The following is a 17,832-nucleotide window of genomic DNA, read 5'->3' as shown; positions in this document are numbered from 1 at the left end:
ACTCAACCAACTGAGCCACCCAGGTGTCCCTAAACTTTGTATCTTAAACCAAAAAATTAACTAAAAAAAATTTACTTAAAAAAGGTCATATGGGTCCTTTCCGTAATTTGGCTATTGTTGATAATGCTGCTTTAAAACCAAGACACAGACTCTTACTATAGAGAACAAACTGACAGTTACCAGAGGGGAGGAGGAGGAGGATGGGTGAAACAGGTGATTGTGATTAAACAGTGCACTTCCGGTTATGTACAAACCAGGTGTTACACATAAGGGTTGAATCACTAAATTGTACACCTGAAACTGTTAACTAATGGGGATTTAAACAAAAACTTGGAAGAAAAAAATATATAAAATGGGTTTCACAATCAGGTAAAAAAACTATTAAAGTGAGTTTCTTGTAAAAAAATGAAAATTAAAAAATTGACCATAGATCTAAATGGAAAATGTAAAACTATAAAAGTTTGAGAAAAAGCTCAGGAGAAAATCTTTGTGACCTTAGATTAGAAAAAGAACTCCTAAATAAGACATCAAAGGCATGATTCATAAATGAACAACTGACAATTTGGACTTCATCAAAATAAAAAGCTTTTGCTTTGCAAAAGCCACTTAAAAATGAAAAAAGAATCTATACTGGTAGAAACTATTGCAAATCACAAAAGTGAAAAAGATTTCTATTCAGAACCAATGAAAACTCTAATACTTAATAGTAAGAAAACAACTCAATTTAAAAATGAGACAGAGCAATTAGGCAAGAAAAAGAAATAAAAGATACCCAAAACAAAAAGAAAGAAGTAAAACTGTCACTATTTGCAGATGACATAAAATTTATGTAGAAAATCCTAAAAAAATCCACTAACAATATTACAATAAACAAATTCAGTAGAGTTTCAAGATACACAATCAAATTTTAAATAATCTGTTGTGTTTCCAGACATTAATATCAAACTAGCCAGAAAAAAGATACTAAGAAAACAATTCCATTTACAATTCCATCAAAAATAATAAAATACCTAAAAGTAAATTTCACCAAGGAAGTGAAAGATCTGTATACTGAAAACTATAAGACACTGATGAAAAAATTGAAGAAGACACAAAGGAAAAAATATACTGTGCTCATAATTGGAAGAATTAATATTGTTAAAATATCCATGCTTCCCAAAGCAAATTTGGGAACAAATTCAATGCAATCCCTATCAAACTTCCAATAGCATTTTTCACAAAAATAAAACAATCCCAAGTTTGAGTGGCGCTGTAAAAGACCCCAAATAGCCAAAGCAGTCTTGGAGGCACCTGGGGGGCTCAGTCAGTTAAGCGTCAGACTTCGGCTCAGGTCATGATCTCACGGTTTGTGCGTTTGAGCCCCAGGTCAGGCTCTGAACTGTCATCACAGAGCTCGAAGCCTGCTTCTGATTCTGTGTCTTCCTCCCGCTCTGACCCTCCTACCCACTCATGCTCGTTCTCTCTCAAAAGCAAATAAACAAAAAACCAAATACATAGCCACGGCAACCTTGTGAAAGAAGAACAAAGCTGCAAGCATTGCACTCCCTGATTTCAAACTATTTTCCAAAGCTATATTGGAAAAAAAAGAAAAAAGTGTAACAAAAAACAAAATTTAAGCAATTAGTTCATGTCTTTTTCTTTATTTGAGCTCAAATTAAAATGATGGGTGGTAAGAATGTATTCCGTGGGTTGTTTCTTCTTTTGTGGTTTAGTTTTACTCCCAGAAACAGAAAATACAAGTCAGCAGAGAGGTCAGAAGTAGAGGGCAGGGAAAGTCTGACCTGTTGGGAGCCGGAGTGTTAATAGTTCCGCTTCTGTATTTCACAACCATCCTGTTAATTGGGTAGTATCTTCCACGTCTATAATCTATTTAGGGACTAAATCCTAACAGTGATGGACCGAGCAACATACATGATGGTGAGCACAGGTGATACCAAACCTCCTCTGGGGTGCTGGAACCCTGGAGGATCATAAAGGCCTTAGGAAAATTAGTTACCAGTCCAGCTTTCCATGAGATCTAAACTCACCGAGTGGTTAGCAGGTTTGAAGTGTGAGTGCAATTTACAGAAAGCTCCAGGGCACTGCGGGTAGGTGGTTCCCTAGGCAGCAGAGTGGGTGTTCCGGAGCTCTGGCTGCTGTGAGGGGGTTCTCTGGAAAATGACTGAGAATGAAAACAAGTTCACACAGAGTCAAGCAGTACATTCTGTTGGGTGTAACGATGTTGTCAGGGACACGGTAAATAATCCAATGAATATATTAACACCATAAGTGAGATCTCTTGGTTTCTGGTTTGCTTTTACTTCAGGGTTCCTCAAGGGTGTGTGGTCCTTTCCTTTTCGCCCAAAGTCAGGTATTCCGATATTTTCTGACCTCAGAATTTCATTTTCTGAATTTATTGGGCCATCATTCCCCATTCACTTCCAGTGCCAAGAAGTAGGCATCTCAGGGTGATCTCCCCTCAACTGGCTTCGTTGTTCTATGAATCCTCTAAAGCACCTTAGAAGCAACCCCAGGAACAGGTTTAAACCTTTGTAAACACAGTGTCCCCCAACATGTTGGACCCCATGGCACTACTGGGGGCTCAGTGTTGGCTCGAAACAGTGTCAGTTATGGCTGTCATTGACCCCCAGCCAAAGGTCCCTCAAAGTGACAGGTGCTGCCCTGACTGATGAATTCTTCATCTCATCCATGATCACTCCCAGTTGGGAGGAAAAAAACATGTTTTTCATTTTAAAAAATTTTTAATGATTATTTTTGAGAGAGAGAGAAAGGACGAGTCAGGGAGGGGCAGCAAGAGAAGAGGACAGAGGATCCCAAGCAGGCTCTGTGCCACAGACAGAAGAGGGCCTGGGGCGGGTTCAAATTCACCAACTGTGAGATCATGACCTGAGCTGAAGTCGGACACTTAACCAACTGAGCCATGCAGACACCGCAAAATAAAGGTTTTGAGAGAATTAACCAATCTCACGGTTATCTCTTTGCTATAATCTGAACCAGCCACTTTTGGCAAAGCAAGAAGAGTGGCGTGGTGTTTAGATACCAATAATCCTCATTGACAACGTTATCAAAAACAAGCGGAAACACTGACAAAGGGCCAGAGTTGGTTCTCACCCCCACGTGGCTGATGATGGGACTAGACCCACCTCTGACTTAGAGACTTCTCTGGTCAATGTAGATGCCACATTCACTTCACTTTAAAAAAAAAAAAAAAAAAAGCATCCTTGGAAACACTGTGAGTGACAGTGTGGTAGTGTAATGGCTTCTACATGTTTCTACATAAAATACACTTTCCTTTACTACTTTTCCTCTAAGTGTTCAGCGGGAGGAGAGACAATCCTGACTAGTTAAGAGTATTTTCCCTTCTGGGTAGACAACTGACTTTATTTTTCACTGACCTTTTTCTATAGATATGAGCTCCTTGCCTCGCCTCCCTCACCCGTTACCTGTCACGTCCCTTCACTTCTCCGCAGATACTTCTAAAAGCTGTGTTTCAAGTGATGCTTTGCAATCTTAAACAAAAGATGTGTACCTTTTAAAAAAAATTTTTTTAACATTTATTTATTTTGAGAGACAGATCATGAGTAGGGGAGGGGCAGAGAAAGAGGGACACACAGAATCGGAAGCAGGCTCCATGCTCTGAGCTGCCAGCACAGAGCCTGATGCGGGGCTTGAACCCATGAACTGTGAGATCATGACCTGAGCTGAAACCGGATGCTCAACCGACAAAGCCACCCAGAAGCCCCAGCACCTTTTGAAAGATAAAGAGAGTAAGAACGTCCTCTCCTATTTGCCCCTCACCCCAGTTGGCCTCCACCCAGCCTACAGCCATGGAGGTACCGGCCAAAACCCACCCCAATTCCATTGCAGATTAAACTGTGAGGAAAATAGGGGCGCCTGGCAGGCTCAGTTGGTGGAGCCTGGGACTCTCCATCTTGGGGTTCTGAGTTTGAGCCCCACGTTGGGTGCGAAGATTACCACAAAATAAATCTTCAAAAAAACTGTAAAAAACATAAAAGCATATTATTACATGTGATATTTGCCATAGGTTTCTCAAAAATACCTTTATCAAGTGCAGGAAATTCCCTTCCAGGTCTAGTTAGCTAATTTTTGTTTAGTTTTCACTGCAGGTATCTGAGATGTTATCAGTGTGGTTAATTACACAGATATTTTAGTGTCAATCTTTGAATAAGGCCTACTTTCATATGCACGTGTTCATTAAGCGGCTGGATTCAATTTGTTAATATTTTGTTTGAGATTTAAGATTACCATATAATTTAATTCCTTGCATTTTAAAAATCTGGTTTAAATATTAACAACTTCCATAATAATACCTTCTTTCTCACAAGAGTTGGCCAGATACTTCAATTTATTATAGGAAAAAATTAAATCTTCACCCACCATATGAAGAAGTCAATAGATAAAGTAAAACTGATTAGCCACAAAATAGCAATGTCAGAATTACTGAAGAATAATAAGAAAAGAAATATGAGAAGCAGCATCTGATGGGATTGAAAGGAACTGCTTCTAGAGAAAAGAGCAATAAACCTGGGAACTGCTTGATTTGCTTTTGTTTTATTTCCTTTTGTTTGTTAAAATAATCCTTTTAGGGAAGCCTGGATGGGTCAGTTAGTTAAGCACCTGACTTCGGCTCAGGCCATGATCTCATGGGCTTGTGAGTTTGAGCCCAGTGTCGGGCTCTGTGCTGACAGCTCCGAGCTGGGAGCCTGCTTCAGATCCTGTCTCCCTCTCTCTCTGCCCCTCCCCTACTTGTGCTCCCTCTCTCTCTTTCTCTCTCTCAAAAATAAACATTAAAATTTTTTTTAAATAAAAGAAATAATCCTTGTAGAAGTGCCTGGGAGGATCAGCTGGTTAACCATTTGACTTCAGCTCATGTCACCATCCTATGGTTTGTGAGCTGGAGCCCCGCATTGGACCCTCTGCTGTCCGCACAGAGCTGCTTCAGACCCGCTGTCCCGCTCTTCCTCTGCCCCACCCCTGCTTGCTCTCTCTCTCTCCCTCTCTCAAAAATGAATGAATATTAAAAAAAAAAGTAACAATCCTTTTAACAATACTTTTCTTTTAAAACCATGAACATGGGGCCATTTGGGTGGTTAAGTCGGTTAAGTGTCCAGCTTCGGCTCAGGTCATGATCTCGAGGTTCGTGGGTTCGAGTCCCATGTCAGGCTCTGTGCTGACAGCTCAGAGCCTGGAGTCTGCCTCGGATTCTGTGTGTGTGTCTCTCTCTCTGCCCCTCCCCCACTCACACTCTATGTCTCTCTCTCAAAAATAAATAAACATTAAAATTTTTTTTAAAAACCATGAATATGTATTACTTAGATAAAAACTAAGGAACAGATTTAGGTTTCCCAAAGCTCAGAGGCATTTATGGTGCAGAATCTGTTTTGAGATCTGTGACCCCTTCTTTCTTTTCTCTAGTGAGCATATATTGAAGTTGTGGCTTGTTTGTAGGCTCTTTCCAACCAGTACATTTTGCATTTCCCTGTCTCTGAACATGTGAAACTTCTTCTTTCCACCTTGTAACATCCCCAAAGATCAGATTTCTCCCAAGCAAATGTTGGAAGACATTTTTAACCCCCATCCCCTATTAGAAAGCCTGCAATAAAATCATTTTTATATTCATTTAAAATATCCTATGAAGGACTTCTGGTCTGGTGACAGAATTCTGTAGAGGTCAAGTACTGGATGGCTGGGGGTTTTTTGGCATCTGGTTGAGTGAGAGAAGGTGTGGCTTCGCTTGGACAACTAATTCAGCAGACACTGATGGCTACTGGAGGGGTCCTTGCGCCGTTAGGAGGCACGCCCTGGACCTAATCTGGGATGACTGGGAAGAGTGGCCCTTCATGACGTTGGTCCCCCATCCAGTTCACGGCAAGGCTGACTCTGGAGAAGAGCTTATATCTGCTGCTTGTTGGATTGTCATTTTAAATCAGAATTCAGACTAATGAGAGGTAAATTGAAAACCAATCATGACAAAAAGTATTCCTTTTTTATTTGTTCTTTTCTGTTTGCGATGGACATGGAGTCTCTTTTTTCTTTTCTTGTTAAAACAATTAAAGCAATAGATTTTGAGTTTAGTGGGATTTTAAAAGTTGCCACTGTTGGTTTCCATATGTGCTTTACCTTGTCGCTAAGCTGGAAGGAGGTGACATTTTCTCTAAATTAAAATTTGCATATTTAATTAACATTTCAGATTCCTTGGAGTCAACTGTTGCTCCCTTCCATCTACCGGTGTTATTGTCATTGTTGATACAGTGGAATAGTTGAAAACAGTAGACTTTAGCTTGCTGGGTTACTTTTCATTGAGGATCGAGGTCACAAACAATGGTCATCTTGGGACCTGAAGGGTGGGAGAAGTTCTTAAAATCAGAACTTCAGACTCTAAGGATAAATTTGCTTCCTTCTGTTATTTGTTTTACTTGTTAACCTTTTGGAAAAATTTTGGACTAACTCTTGATTCTGGAGGCTGGTTGGCTATGGTATTTGAAGACTGTGATTGAGTTAAGAGGATGGATGCTAGATAATAGGAAGAGGAAAGATGAGGTTTGGGGACTCTATTGACATTTAGGTTCTGATTAGATTGGAAAAGGGCAATTATAGCTGATGTGGCCATATTACATTTGATTGGATTAAAGTGTGGCTGGTTGGATTATCTAATTGAAAAAGGAGGTGGCCAAGCAATCTGATTTATATTATATCTAATAAAGACAATCATACAGGGAGCCTGGAGAGAAGAGTGTATTGGTAACTTTGTATATTTGGGGGTGGTGGTAGCACTGGCCACTGGTGGTGGTAGGCCACTGAAGGGATGACCCTGAAGATGATCTTGAGGGCTGACATAGTGGAGAGCAGGGTTCTAGGAAGGGTATGTCCAAAGGAACCAGTTATGAAAGGGTATCTTGTACTCAAGAACAGTAAAATGTCCCAGGTGGCCACTGTATGGTGGAGTGTTGGGAAATGGGTGGGTGGGTCTGGTGATTAGTGACCTAGTAGGGAAAAATTTAACTTTCCAGTTTTATCTCAAAAGAGAGAGTTGGAGGAGATTTTTCAAGAAAGGGAGTGACATCATCAGGTGTATTTCTTATGAGGACCACTGGATTACGTATAGAAGACAGACAAGAATGAGCATACACTGGGGAACCTGGGTGGCTCAGTTGGGTAAGCCTCCGACTTCAGCTCTGGTCATGATCTCATGGTTCATGAGTTCCAGCTCCGTGCTAGGCTCTGTGCCTACAGCTCAGAGCCTGGAGCCTGCTTCAGATTCTGTGTTTCTCTCCCTCCCTCCCTCTCTCTCTCTCTCTCTCTCTCTCTCTCTCTCTGCCTCTCCCCTGCTAATCCTGTCTCTCTCTTTCTCAAAAATAAGTAAACATCAAAAAAATGTTTAAAAACAGAATGATAATATACTGATGATAGGGCACTGATGAAGAGGCTTCAGGTGGGAAAAAAAAAAAAGCACAATTCTTGATTAAGGCCAGTGGTAGGAAAAGAGAGAAAAGGAAAACATATGAAAGGGTTTTCTTAATTGGTTATGTGTGAAGGACAGTATTCCAGGAATATACTTAGATTTCTTGTTTGGTCAAGTTGATGAGTGATAATACCACAATATTTTCTCCTTGGCACACAAGTGCCATATTTTACTATCATATAATAAGAGGTTTCTTCTTGAGGTTGTGCTTTTAGAAGGGTGAGATAAAAGGCTGGCTTATATTTCCCAGCCAGTTTTTCTAAACATGCTCCCATGAAGCACTGGTTTTGAGAAAAGTGAACAGATACTCTGTAAAGGAAGAAACATTGAATAATCCAAAAAAAAAAACTTTTGGGAAACATGAAATTCTACACTCCTCTTGGAGAGTCACAGTGGAAACATATCAGAGATTCACAGTAAAAAGACTCTTAAACTTTCTTTGACTCTAAATTTCCCATAGTTACTTGAGTTTAGAACTCTTTTTTCACAGAACACATATTTGGGGGGATCTAAGTAGACCAAATGCAGTATTTGTGTTATGAAATTTGGGTAGGATTCAATTATCCATGAATAACTGTTTGAATCAGAAGACAGAACTGTATCCAGTAGTGTGCTGCTAAACATTTACTGGCCAAACTAGGGAAGATGGGGGAGGTAGGAGAGAGTGGAGATGTGAGAGATACTGGAGGAAGCATGAAATAGCTGTCTTGGAGAGCAAGACAGCAGACTCCCTGAGGCAGCATGATAGAATTACCAGGCAGTTTTGAATCCCCTTTGGAGGTTTGAGGTCATGAACTTCAAGTGAGGCTAGCCAACAACAGCAGTGCTGTTTTCCTCAGTCCTGGAGTTTAGGAGTTGCAAAGACAAAGGCTACATTTAACCAGGATTAGAGCTTTTCCAGGCAAGAATAACAGGAAGGAAAGGAGCATGAGAGATTGAGATCCATGCAATGTCTGGTGGGTGATGAAGAAGCAAGCAGAGGGGGTATAAATGGAGAGGTGCTGGGGTCTTTGGATCGGAGGTCTCGAGCTATCAGCGGACAGTTGGTGTTGGGGTGCCAGAGTAAGTAAACTGAAAGGAAAGAAGGTGCTAGAGTTCAGATTTGGGAAATGGGGCACTTGCTCATAGTGACAAGAGCTAGGGCATGGCAAAGGAAGAGGACATCAGAAGCGAGAAGGTCTAGGTGTCTGGAAGGTTCTGCAGATGACATCCAGGACTACGATGAATGGAGGATGGAGGAGAATGGCAGTTGAGCCAGGTGCTGATCCTCAAGGATTCTGGAGGAAAGGGAATTCCAGAGATGACAGCAACCGCTGGGGTAGTATTACTGGGTTGCATGAGCTTCAAGGGAGCTGGGAGTTCTAAAAATATAGAAGAAATGTTTTTTAAACTGCAAAGACATCCCACTTTTAGAGTTTGAGATGATGTGGATGTCAGAAGACATGGATGTGGATGTCCTCCAGGAGAAATGATCTCCTCAGAGAACAGCAGGCTTCCAGCGTGAGACAAGAAGGTAAAGGGAAGGTTCCCAGAGGTGGCTGAGGATTTAGGAGAGTTTGCTGCTGAGGTGCTGCCTTCCAGAGGGAAGAATGGAAGAGTTTGGGGGGGTGAGGATGATTGGATGAGACCTTGTCTAGAGTTTGTGGGGGTGAAGCTTCAGAGAATGATGGAGTGGTAGTGAGGGCAGGAGGCAGAATGGACTGGTTCTGAGAGAAGATGGTTGGCTCAAGTTGAGTCAAATAAAATTAAGGAAAGGCTTCATTCTGCTTTGGCTGAAACACCAAGAAGCATCCCTACATGCCTTGTTTTCCACAGCAAGCAGGGACATATCTACACTGCTTCTGCACACTTTAGTGTGGGCATAAGGTGGACTCAACAAATACTCAACGCAGAAATCATTCTCAAGGGACAGCAACTAATTTGGTCCTGCATCACTCTTCACATATTAATAGGATCTTAGCTCACATTACTACCCTCTAGGAAAGTAACTAAAAATGCTTCCGTCTGACTGTTCTCCCCTCACTCACTTACCTCCCCAGGAAGAGCTGTGTGTCTGAGGGGACAGGTACCTTCTCCTCCAAGGCCAACCTGGGCATTTTCCCCTCAGACTCTGCTTTCCTGTGGTCAACACACCCAAATCCAGTCCCAGGTCCACTGCAAGCCTGCTTCCTTGGTTCCCTAACTCTTGCTTGAGGGGGTACCTAGACAGATAAGAGTACCTGGACAGGTGAAAATTTGCTCTGTAAACCAACCCCTCTCCAGGCGCAGCTCTCAAAACCCAGCTTTGCAATGTCCAACATGGGAGCTATGTCACGTATATGGCTCTTTAAATTAAAACTAATTAAAATAAAATAAAAGGCAGTGCCTTGATGGCACTAGCCACATTTCAAGGGCTCAGTGGCCTCATATGGCTACACATGGGGTCAGCACAGCTACAGAACACTTCCATTAATTCATAAAGTTCCAGTAGAATGCACCACTCTGAAACATTAATCAAACCATTGGCCCCTTTCCAACTCACGCGTTCTTCATCTCTGCAGACCCCATGAGCTAGCCCGGAAACTCTCCAGCGTCGGACCGGAACTGGAAGCGGGAGTGGGCGTGTCGAGCTAACAATGGCGCAGTACAAGGGCACCATGCGGGAGGCCGGCCGGGCCATGCACCTGATCAAGAAGCGGGTAAAGCAGAAGGAGCAGATGGAGGTGCTGAGGCAGCGGATCGCCAAGGAGACCATCATTAAGTCAAACGTGGATAAGAAGTTCTCGGCTTATTACGACGCCGTGGAGGCCGAGCTGAAGTCGAGCACGGTGGGCCTGGTGACCCTGAACGACATGAAGGCCAAGCAGGAGGCCCTGCTCAAGGAGCGGGAGATGCAGCTGGCCCAGAAGGAGCAACTCGAGGCGCGGCGCCTGCAGCTGGAGGCGCTGCGGGAGAAGGAGCGCAAGCAGGAGCAGAAGCGCAAGATCTGCAGTCTGTCCTTCAGCCTCGACGAGGGCGACTCGGACGCGGACGCGGTGGCGGCAGCAGCTGGGGAGCAGCCCACGTCGGCGGGGGTGTGCAAGAGGAAGAAGAACCTGGGGAAGAACCCAGACGTGGACACGAGCTTCCTGCCTGACCGCGACCGCGAGGAGGAGGAGAACCGGCTACGGGAGCAGCTGCGGCAGGAGTGGGAGGCCAAGCGCGAGAAGGTGAAATGCGAGGAGATGGAGGTCACGTTCAGCTACTGGGACGGCTCCGGGCACCGGCGCACCGTGCGCATCCACAAGGGCGCCACCGTGCAGCAGTTCCTGAAAAAGGCGCTGCAGGGGCTGCGCAAGGACTTCCGCGAGCTGCGGTCGGCCGGCGTGGAGCAGCTCATGTACGTCAAGGAGGACCTGATCCTGCCCCACTACCACACCTTCTACGACTTCATTGTCACCAAGGCCCGCGGCAAGAGCGGGCCGCTCTTCAACTTCGACGTGCACGACGACGTGCGGCTGCTGAGCGATGCCACCATGGAGAAGGATGAGTCGCATGCGGGCAAGGTGGTGCTTCGAAGCTGGTACGAGAAGAACAAGCACATCTTCCCCGCCAGCCGCTGGGAGCCCTACGACCCCGAGAAGAAGTGGGATAAGTACACTATCCGATGACCTCCTTCCAGCTCCCCTGAGGCTCCCTGTCGTCCCTCACCCCCACCTTGCCCTGCCCTAGCCTTGGCTCCCTGGTGGCCACCTGCCAACGCTGGGGCAGTGACAGCCAGCAGAGAAAACGGATTTCTGGGTCCTTGAACTTCCAACTTAAATTGGTGACCTTCATTTCTTTCCTGAAATTTAATAAAGAACCAAGGGTTCTTGTGGTTCAAGTGTGGTCGTCCTGTTACTGATGGTTACTTTTGGGTGTTTGGTTGTTTTGAGGGGGCGGGAATTTTTAATATTACTGTGTGAATTCATGATATGGCTCTACTGGAACCATGACTGGGCACACCATGGGACACAAGTGAGAATAAGGGGCACATTTTTGACCTGGGTCACAGTATTTAAGCAAGTAGTCATGGGCATGGACTTTGGAGCCAAACTGTCTGGGTTTGATTCCCAACTTAGCTTCTTTACTTGTATAATTTGGGACAAATTAATTGAACCTCTGTGCCTCAGTTTCCCGTCCTATAAGTAGGGATAACAGCAGCTTTTATGTCATAAGATCAGTGTGGAGAGTAAATGAGTAAATATTTGTAAAATGTTTAGAACTTAGAACTCAAAAAAATGTCTGCTATTATTCTTCTTACGTGTTGGTTAATTTATTTAAAGAACTACTATGACCCATTTCAGAACCATGTGAGGACAAATAAAGGTTGACCTGCCCACAACTTTTGCCAAGATCAGGGGAGCTGGGGGTGGGGTCAGTGGCTCACAAACTGGGAGAGCAGCCCCTTTTTGAGGGATCCTTGGCTAGGTTGTTTAGCCCCAGGGGTTAGGAATTGGTTAGTATGGCCTAGAGATCAGAATTTCTGTTTTTGTTTTGTTCTTGTTTCCAATATGGCTTCACACAGTGCCGTTAAAGATCCTGTCTTCATTTGCCTTAAATTTTTGATATTTGATCCATTGTGGATTTCCTTGTGTTAATATTATTTAAAATATTGCATTAAGGGGTGCTTGGGTGGGTCAGTCGGCTAAGCGTCAGCTTCGGCTCAGGTCATGATCTCGCAGTTCGTGGGTTTGAGCCCCACGTCAGGCTCTGTACTGACAGCTAGCTCAGAGCCTGTAGCCTGCTTCAGATTCTGTATCTCCCTCTCTCTCTCACCCTCCCCTGCTCGCACTGTCTCACTGTCTCTCTGTCTCTCAAAAAATTTTTTTTTAATATTGCATTAAAATATTTATCTTCATTACTGAGTTTTTGGGTGTTTCCACTCCCCACCCCAAACATTTACAGTAATGCCCAAGGTAAATGCCTTACTCACTTTATCTCAGTCCCAGCTTGGAGGGTAGAAGGGGCCCTTGTGTAACCGATAGGATTTTGATAAAATGACAGCATGTTTTAAAATGATATTCAACATGACACTTAAGACTAGGTATAAAAGGCATTGTACCTTTTCTCCACCTTGCTTTTTTGAAGCACTTACTCTGGGGGGAACCTATTATCGCTTTGTGACACTGAGGCAGCCGTAGAGACAGGTCCACTTGGCAGGAAATAAAGAACCAAGGCCTTCTGCCAGCAGCCCACAAAAGCAGAGCATCCAGCTTGGAGTCAGACCTCCCAGCCCCAGTCAAACCTTCAGATGACTGGAGCCCAGGCCAACCATGTGACTGATCCCATGGGAGATCCTGAGGCACACGTAACTAATATGGCTGTATATTCATCGAGACATATTTTACATACCATACCATAAAGTACACGCGTTTAAAGTACATAATTCAGTGACTTTTTGTGTATTCACAGAGGTGTACAAATGTTACCATAATACAATTTTGGAACATTTTCATCATTTCCAAAGCAAACCCTGGACTAATCTCCCTCTTCCCCAGCCCTAAGCATTTGCTAATTATCTTCTGTTTCTATAGATCTGCCTATTCTGGACATGTCATATCAATGGAATTATATACTATGTGGACTTTAGTGTCTGACTTCTGTCACTTAGCCTAATATTTTCAAGATTTACCCAGTACTTCATTCCCTTTTATGGCCAACATTTCAATATATTTCCTTTATTGATTTATTAGTTGTAATTGTTTTCATATAGTTGTATTTGTATTGTTTTCATTTTTGGATTTTATGAATAATGTTACTGTGAATATTTGTGTACAATATTTGGTGTGGACATGTCATTTCTCTTGGGTTATACCTAGGAGCAGAATTACTGGGTCTTATGGTAACTCTGTGTAAACCGCTGAGGATCTTCCAGTCTGTTTTCCAAAGTAGCTGTACCAGCTTTATGTTCCCATCAGTAACGTGTGAGGGTTTTAAATGCTCCACATGCTCACTAACATTTACTATTATCCATTGTTTTTATTAAAGCCATCCTTTTAGGTGTGAAGTGGTTTTCTCATTGCTGTGGTTATGATTTGACTTTCCCTGTGGCTTTTGATGTTGAACATCTTTTCTTATGCTTATTAGCCACTTGCACATTTTCCTTGGAAAATTTTCTATTCAGATCCTTCGCCCATTTTTAATGAGCTTACTTTTATTATTGAGTCTGAAGAGTTCTTTACATATAATAATACAAATGCTGTGTCAGGTATATGATTTGCAAGTATATTTTCTGTTCCATGGGTTATTTGTATTTTCTTGATAGTATTACTTGAGCATAAAAGTTTTTAGTTTTAATGTAGTTCAATTTATCTACTTTTTTAATTTTGATACTGGTTCTTTTGGTATCATATCTAAGAAACTATTGCCTAACCCAGGCTTATAAAAATTTACCCCTGTTTTCCTTTAATAATGTTATAGTTTTGCCTCTTTCATTTATGTGTTTTGATTCATTTTAAGTTAATTTTTACATGTGATGTGAAGTAAAAGCCCAAATTTATAATTTTGCACGTGCTTATCTAGTCCCAGCTCCATTTGTTGAAAAAGCTGTTCTGTCCCCTGTTGGATAGTCTTGGCACCCAAATGACACAATCAGTTGGCCGTAGATACATGGGCTTGTATCTGGACGCTCAGTGCCATCCCCTTCATCTATGTGTCTATCATTATGCCAGTACTACCCTGTCGTGACTACTGTTGCTTCTTGAAACGGGGAAGTATGTGTCCTCCAACTTTTTCTTCTTTTCAAAGCAATGGACTTTTTCAGTTTTTAGTTTATCTAGGAATATCTTTTATTTTTTAAAGATAGTTTTGCTGAACATAAGCTTCTTGATTCACAAGTTGGTTGGTTTATTTTTCCATTATATTGAATCTGGCCCTTTGGTCATTATAAGAAGTCAGTTTTTTTACTTCTTCAAAAACTTCACTCAGTGTTATTAGGGTTCCCTTGCATATGATGAGTAATTTTTCTCTTATAGCTTTAAAGATTGTATTTTTATTGTTGGATTTCAACATTTTGACTATGATGTGTCTCCGTGTGGCTTTGTGTTTTAATCCTACTGAGAATTAATTGAACTTTTTGGATGTGTAGAATAATTCTTTTCAGCAAATTTGGGACATTTTCAGCCGTTATTTCTTTTTAAAAAGCTTTTTGAATATTTATTTGTTTTTGAGAGACAGAGTGTGAGTGGGGGAGGCGCAGAGAGAGAGGGAGACACAGAATCTGAAGCAGGCTCCAGGCTCCAAGCTGTCAGCAAGAGCCCAACATGGAACTTGAACCCATGAGCTGTGAGATCATGACCTGAGCTGAAGTCAGATGCTTAACCAACTGAGCCACCCAGGCACCCTTCCAGCCATTATTTATTTCTTTTAATACTTTTTTCAGTCCCTTTCTCTCTCCTTCTGATATACCCAGTATGAGTATGTTGATGTGCTTAAAGGTGTCCTACATTTCTCTGAGGTTCAATTTATTTTATTTTTCATTTTTTCCCTTTTGTTCTTCCTACTGTATAATCTCCATCTATCTTCCAGTTTTCTTATTCTTTCTTCTGCCAGCTCAAATCTGTGGTTAAGTCCCTCCAGTGAAATTTTCATTTCAGTCATTATATTTTCAACTCTAGAATTTACATTTGGTTCCATTTTGTAATTTATATATTTTTTAATATTTTCTATCTGATGAGACATCATTATCACATCTTCCTTTAGTTCTTTAAACATGGATTCCTTTAGTTCTTTGAATATGTTTATGGTAGCTGCTTTGAAGTTTTGCCTCTATGTCCAACATCTAGACCCCTTGAAAGGAATTTCTTTTGCCTGCCTTTCTTCTTCTGCATGGGTCTCACTTTCCTGTTTCTTTGCATGTCTTCCTATTTTCTGTTGAAAACTGGACGTTTTAGATAATATATTGCAGCAGCTAAGGATACTGATTTTCTCCCCCCTGAGGATTGTTGCTGTTATTGTTTATTTAATGAGTTGGCTTGACTAGTTCTGTGGCATCTGTTTTCCCTGCACTGTGCAGCTGCTGACATCTCTGCTCAAACTTTTCCCCTCAATGTGACCTTTAAGCCTACTTTCCTCCCAGTCACCTCTTGGTCAGAGGTTGTAGTTAAGCCCCTAAACTAATTATTTTCACTTGTTACCATTGGATCTGGATGTGTTTTGGAGACTGCCTTCACTGTTCAGGGAGTTTATCGGTTGCCCCACTTTCAGCCAGGGACTAGCAGCTCAGTATTTCTGTCTCCATTTACTCTTTGGAGGACTCGGCTTTGGACATACACACACAGTTCCTGATCACCAGGGATGAATGCAGATTTAGCTGACTGTCTGACAGACCTAACTGTCCCTTTCCTTGGTCTCCTCATTAAGCTTCTGGCTAGTCTGCCTCTGTATGCATCATACACAATTATTAGGCCTCACTAATTGCTGGTTAATTGCTTCATTGTTTTCACTGATGACTCAGGACATAAATTGCTCCATGGTCTGATCTAGTGAAAGTAGAGCCCCTTAGCAATGTCAGCTTGCTCCAACTTTTCTCTGTGCTTTGGATGAGGAGTCAGGGAGGGGAGGAGATGGGGAACTCTTCATCCATTGCAGCATCTGGATCCTCCTTATGAAGCAGGAGCTGTGTAGGGAAGGTAGGAACTGGTGCCATCAGCTAACTGCCACCACGGCCCAATAAGATTTTCTACGGCCCAGATGTGAGGCTAGGGGTTTGGGGAGGGAGATGGGATTTGCTCAATATTCACCAGCTGCCAAATCTGCCTGTGATAGCTTCTTCAGGAAGCTGGAGGAGATGGGAGCTGCCTTTAGCGATTAGCTTTGACCTGACTGTTGGGAAGGTCTCTTTAGTTACATATAAATGTCTGTTTCCATTTCAAAGAGAGTCACAATAATATCTCTCACCTTATACGCTCTTCTGCAGTGTGATCTTGTACCTTCTCCATCAAAAGGTAAGATTTATTTCCCTATCTCCTTGGGCGAGCCCTTTGTCTGCTTTGACTAGTGCAATATAGGGGAAGCAATGTTGTTCCTGTGGATGGAGCTTTCAACTAGCCAGACACCTTCTATTCCTCCCTCTCAAAATACTTGCTCCCAACACATACTCTTCTAAGACATAGCTACAGTGCTTTGAGAAGCCAATCTACATGCAGAGGCCAGGTGGAGGCACTTAACTTGGCACTCCAAACTGAATATCCAATCTACAATCAGCACCATTTGCCAGCCATCTGAGTGACTCATCTTAGATGTTCCAGGCTAGATGAGGCCCCAAATGACTTCAGTATGTACAATATGTACAGAAGATCCACCCAGGTAAGCCCAGTAGATCTGCAGAATCATAAGAGTTGGTAAAATAGCCATTAAATATTATTCTTTTAAGATACGAAGTTTGGCTCAATGTGTTCACCAACCTGGAAGTTCTCCAAACCCCATTGTTTAGGGAGTTTTATAGACATCTCATTACATGGGCATGATTGACTAATTCATTGGCCATTGGTGATTGAAAATCTTCAGCCTTTCTTTTCTCCCCAAAGGGAAGAGAGTAGAGAAGAAAGTTTCAACCCTCTAATCAGATGGTTGATTCCTCTGGCTGCCAGCCTCCATCCTAAAGCTATGTAGGGGACCACCTCATTATACAAACTCAGGCATAGTCTAAGGGGCTCATTTTGAATAACATACACTCTTATCACTCAGGAAACTCCAAGGGTCTTAGGAGCTCTGTGCTCCAAGAACAAAGACCAAATATATATATATTTTTCGTATACCACAATCCTGTATAAACAACATCTACCTAAACCAGTGACTTCCAGACTTGCTTGGCTGTGATCCTTAAATACATCTTAACCAAGTATGCAAACATATATATACACACTGAAACCAAAGTTTCATACAATTTCTAGGAAATCATATTCACCCTCACTGTATGCAATATACTCTGATATTTTCAATTCAGTTCAATTCATTCCTACTCCATTCAGTTTCTCCTTCTTTTTGTTTCAAATGCTGGCTCCAACCCATGAAATGAATTTCTTGACCCACTAATGTGTCTCAAGCCATAGTTTGAAAGACATTGTGCTCTCAATAGCTAAGAATTACTACATCTCTTCTCTGAGACTTTGTAGAGAAGACAGAAATGAAGACACCCTTTGCAAAGGATCCTCCTGGGTCATCAGGTAAAGATACTAACATGCAGAGCAGAGCTCAGTGAGTGTCAACTGTCTAACTATAAAGAAGAATGAGAACAGGTGATGGCATCGGAAAGACTTAATCCCTTACAGACAGTTCTCCCTCACGCAGCTAATAAACACATTTTTCAGTCAGTCACTTGTTTCAGAAACCTGAACTGGTCTCCTGGG

General features: G+C 42.3%; 1 protein-coding gene across 2 annotated transcripts in view; it reads left to right on the top strand.

Moving 5' to 3' along the window:
• FAM50B (family with sequence similarity 50 member B) overlaps nt 1–11,324 on the top strand; it is a 48,732-nt gene extending 37,408 nt beyond the window's left edge. For both annotated transcript variants that reach the window (XM_029945552.1, XM_029945551.1), the window contains one exon: nt 10,024–11,324. In XM_029945552.1, coding sequence (XP_029801412.1) covers nt 10,099–11,112 — 1,014 coding nt within the window. In that variant the 5' untranslated portion in view covers nt 10,024–10,098 and the 3' untranslated portion in view covers nt 11,113–11,324. The remainder of the gene's footprint in view (nt 1–10,023) is intronic.
• Nucleotides 11,325–17,832: the final 6,508 nt, after the last annotated feature.

This window comes from Suricata suricatta, chromosome 7 (genome assembly GCF_006229205.1).
Source record: "Suricata suricatta isolate VVHF042 chromosome 7, meerkat_22Aug2017_6uvM2_HiC, whole genome shotgun sequence".
Taxonomy (NCBI): domain Eukaryota; kingdom Metazoa; phylum Chordata; class Mammalia; order Carnivora; family Herpestidae; genus Suricata; species Suricata suricatta.
Note: the sequence above shows the minus strand (reverse complement) of the source record. Positions and strands in the feature narration are given on the sequence as shown.